This window comes from Suncus etruscus, chromosome 13 (assembly GCF_024139225.1).
Source record: "Suncus etruscus isolate mSunEtr1 chromosome 13, mSunEtr1.pri.cur, whole genome shotgun sequence".
Classification (NCBI taxonomy): Eukaryota; Metazoa; Chordata; class Mammalia; order Eulipotyphla; family Soricidae; genus Suncus; species Suncus etruscus.
Window position 1 is genome coordinate 29,568,926 of NC_064860.1, and position 4,680 is coordinate 29,573,605.

The window sequence follows — 4,680 nt, forward strand, 5'->3', positions numbered from 1 at the left end:
CCACATTTATTAAATGTTGGATACTATATTTATTAAATGCTAGATTCCACATTTATTTGAAATAAATGTGTGATGGATGTAGTCCAATATCTGTCTGCAGAAGACACAGTGGGCTTTTGCTCAAGATATGTCAGTAAGTACAACAGAATATAGTGAATTCATAAGGAAATAATCACAAAATTTAGGAAAGCTTATTTAATCCAGGATTTTGGCAAGGAGGGTAGGCACTTATGAGTGATGGAGGTCAAGCTCTTGTTGCATTAATGGAGGTCCATTTTGTTTCAGAACTAATTTGTACTTAAGAAATATGTTCCACACCCTAAATTTCTGTGATATACGAATAAAAAAGCTAAATTGGGGGCTGGAGAGATAGCATGGAGGTAAGGCGTTTGCCTTTCATGCAGAGGTCATTGGTTCGAATCCCAGCATCCCATATGGTCCTCTGAGCCTGCAAGGAGTGATTTCTGAATGTGGAGCCAGGAGTAACCCCTGAGCGCTGCCAGGTGTGACCCAACCCCCCCCAAATAGCTAAATATATATGTATATGTACGCACAGTGAATTACTATACAGATGTAAGAAATGATAAAATCTTGCAGTTCACTGCAGTGTGGATGGAACTGGAAGGCATCAGCTTAAGAGAAGGACAGAGACCAGATGTAAACTATAAACTAGGTGTAGTTTATAGACAAAGAAGATAAGGGAATAGACCATATCAAATAATGATAAACCCTACCAGAAGTGATCTCTGAGAACATTCAGCAGTTTTGCCCTGAGTACAGAGGAGGGGGTAGAAGGGGAGCTCAAGGCTTCTCCTTTTTCATGGCTTCAGTGGTTGCTTTGATTCCCCTCCAACTGCTGTCATTCTCTAGGGCACCTTTGCCATAAAAGGTAAAAGGAAAAGGGTCACTTGTAGTGGACAAAGCTCATGGGTATGTGAATTGGAAGGTGGGACAGATCCTGGGCTTCAGTCCATCACCCCCACAATCATAAAACTGCCTGGTGTTCTTCTCCCTAGAGCTTTCTATTTCATTTCACATTCTTATAAAAATGCATACCATTTCCCTCCTCTTTGCCTCTCTGCTGAATAAAGAAAACTACAGATTTTGGTTCTCTCCACCTTTCCCTCTGAAGAACCTCTCTCTAACAGAGGACAGCAGGCTGTGTGTGTGTGTGTATGTGTGTGTGTGTGTGTGTGACTAATTTTACAATTTTAATCTCAATCCCATCCCTCAATTCTTCCCCTTGTCTAAATGGCCTTTCTGACTAGTTCATGTAGACCAATCTCAAACATGCCTAGCTCTCCTTGTTAGCTGACATGAAAACCTGAAAGTCACACAGACACACACAGATGCACACACACATGCACAGGTACACACACACACACACACCTACCTTTCATCTTCCCAGTCCCACCTCACATTACAGGGGAGAAGGAGAGCTGTCTGCTCCTATTCTGTGGGATCTGTTGTTCTGCCCTTTTCTGCCAGTCTGCCAGCTCCATCCTTGTCTGGACCTTTAGTATTCCTTAGTATCCCCTATTGACACTGCATTTCAGCCAGTTTTTGCTTAGAGTCTTCTTCCCTTCCTATTCCAGTGGTTTTCAGTGTGGGGCCATGCTCTTCACCCCTGGGGGGACATTTAGTAATATTTGAGTACAATTGTAGTTATCACAGCTGGGAGTGGGAGGCTACTAATATCAAGTGAATAGCAGCCACAGATGCTGCTAGACATCCTACAATGCATAAAATGGCCCTACAGTAGAGCTATCTTACTCTAATAGTTCTGATACCAAGAACTCTACTCTAAGTCTGTTATTACAAAATTCCTGAATGTAACAGTTTGGTTTTCTTAACCGAAAAGCACTGCATACATGTAATCAATGGATTAAAAATATACTTCTCTTTGATACCTTCCTTTTCCTTATCATGTTATTCTATATATCACAGGTGAGTAAGACCTGCAAGTATTAGTTGTCCTTCTCAATCATTTTTTTTGTTTTGTTTTGTTTTTGGGTCACACCCGGCAGCACTCAGGAGTTACTCCTGGCTCTATGCTCAGAAATCGCTCCTGGCATGCTCAGGGGACCATATGGGATGTCAGGATTCAAATCACTGTCCTTCTGCATGCAAGACAAATGCCTTACTTTATGCTATATCTCTGGCCCCCTTCTCAACCATTTTATTTAACAGAAGATCTTCCAACTTCATCCAAGTTGCAGTAAATTGTATGATTGCATCATTCCTTGTGGTTATATTGAAGATAGATATATCTTTGACTCTAGAATATAGAAAAGCAAGTGTCATGGAAGAGAAATGGGGTGGGAAAACAAGACAAGTAGTCTGAATTTAACATAGGCACAAAGAACCAGGGTCAGGGTCTTTAGGCTTGGCTGGAGATTATGAGTGAAGTATCTGTTTATATCTAACCTATAAGTGACAGCACTGATGTAAGAATAGAACTCAAAGTACAATAATTGATCTTTGCATGGTGTATGTTAAGGAGACAGGTTGGGAATGGGAAGAAATCTAGGGTCATTTGTGGAGTGATGTGTGCACTGTGATGGGATTGGAGGTTTGAGCATTGATATTCCCGAGACTTTTTTCAATCACTTTGTAAACCACAGTGCCTAAATTAAAATACATTCCTTTACATGTCTCCCTCTTCCCTACATTTCTATGCTTAGAACTCTTGAGTCTTTTTTTTTTTTTTTTTTTGGTTTTTGGGCCACACCCGGCGGTGCTCAGGGGTTACTCCTGGCTGTCTGCTCAGAAATAGCTCCTGGCAGGCACGGGGGACCATATGGGACACCGGGATTTGAACCAACCACCTTAGGTCATGGATCGGCTGCTTGCAAGACAAACGCCGCTGTGCTATCTCTCTGGACCCAGAAATCTTGAGTCTTGAGTCTCTGCTATTCTAAACTTTCATCTGTATCTCCTGATTTCATTTGCTTCTCCAGTTCTCCATATTATCCTGCCTCACCGCTACAAACTTGGCCCTTTCTTTCATGACATCAGCTCTCAGTGAACACATGTGACCTCCTTTCTAGCCCCCGAGTTCCTTCTACTCACACCTTAAACTTTCCTGGTTAAACTCTCCTAGTTCTCAAAGAGTTTACCCTTTGAGGTACATATGTTTTCTGCCATATGATCAATGACATGCCAGTCACTTGAGGATTCTCCTAGTTGCTTTCATATAGGACACACAGAACTTAGAGTCAGTTGTGCCAGACCCCTATCACTGGGAGGAAGAACATCTGACCCCACAATTGCCCATGGGTAGTCAAGACTTGTTATGATGCCAGACACTGCCAATTCCTGCAAGTTGGGGCAATTTCATGGACCATTCACACTCTGGCTTGTTGCCATTGTTTATCAGTGAAAATGATAACGGTAAAATATATTAAGAAATTTCCAGATTTTATAAATAGGTATTATGAACTTAGAATTCTTTTCTTTTTCTTTTCTTTTTTTGTTTGTTTGTTTTTGTTTTGGGGCCATACCTGTTGGTGCTCAGAGGTTACTCCTGCACTCAGAAATCACTCCGGCAGGCTCTGAGGACCAAATGGGATACTGGGATCGAACCAGGGTCTGTCCTGGGTCAGCAAATGCCCTACTACTGTGCTATTGCTACAGCCCTTAGAATGTTGTGCCACAAGAATCAGGTAATCAAGTTTAGTAATTTTTCTATTCTATTTTATTTTTGGGGAGTGGGAGTGCTCCCTTTAGGAAAGTTGGAGGACTATGATACTGTGATACTCAGTCAATAAGCAGGACATTTCGACACCTAAGCCTGGCCAACCATGCTGCTTGATCCCATCCTTGTAGTGCTCAGGGGCCACAAGGACCATCCTGTAGTATTGGAGAAGTACTACAGGATGTGGTCTAGGGGTGGGAATTTAGGGCTTTATGTATGCAAAGCAAGTACTCCAACTCCTACACCAGCTCCCTGGCCCCTGATGAAAAAGGCCTAGACTGTTAGGGAGAGGGGAATCTGCCAGTAAGATGCTTTGCTTTGCCCATCTTACTGGTTCTGATGGTGGTCTGTGTATTTGCAGCTGCTCACAGATAATTGGGGGCTTCTGAGCTGGTTTCTTTTCTTACAACAAATATTCTCTCCCTTTAAAATTCTTTGCTGTATTCTCTTATAGTTGGTCTGCAGGGACCAAATGTTCCTTTTACTTCCTGATTCTAAAACTTGGTGCCGCCTTGTGCCCAAGTATGTGTTTGATAAATGCTTTTTTGTCTCACAATTTACTTCAAGTTTTTATTTAAATATTTAATGACACGAAAATTGGTGTAAGTGCCTCCTTGGGGAATTCTGGGAAAGTACAGGGTTGTAATCAAATGCTTTGCGAATTGTGCTTACTTATTAATAACTCTAATTTTAAAAAGGAGGACTAGCGTTATTAAAGGGGATGTTCACATTTCATAGAAACCTTATCCTAAGGGATGAGGGGCAATCATTCTCAAGAAAAGGGGGAAACACCAAGTCATTTCCTCAAGTTATTATTGTGGTAATGGTTGTTTGTGTGAACAATTTTAAAACTATTTCTTCTATGCCCTATTAAATCTGTCTCCATCTGCCTACTTCTGTTTGATCTCATGATTTCAGTTATCTTCATGCACAAACCCAAACCTGGAGCTGAAGCAGCAGCTCATGGGCTGAGCACTTAACTC

General features: G+C 41.6%; 1 protein-coding gene across 1 annotated transcript in view; it reads right to left on the minus strand.

Moving 5' to 3' along the window:
* CCDC14 (coiled-coil domain containing 14) overlaps positions 1–1,502 on the minus strand; it is an 11,810-nt gene extending 10,308 nt beyond the window's left edge. Inside the window, exon 1 of the mRNA XM_049785543.1 lies at positions 1,420–1,502. Coding sequence (XP_049641500.1) covers positions 1,420–1,502 — 83 coding nt within the window. The remainder of the gene's footprint in view (positions 1–1,419) is intronic.
* Positions 1,503–4,680: the final 3,178 nt, after the last annotated feature.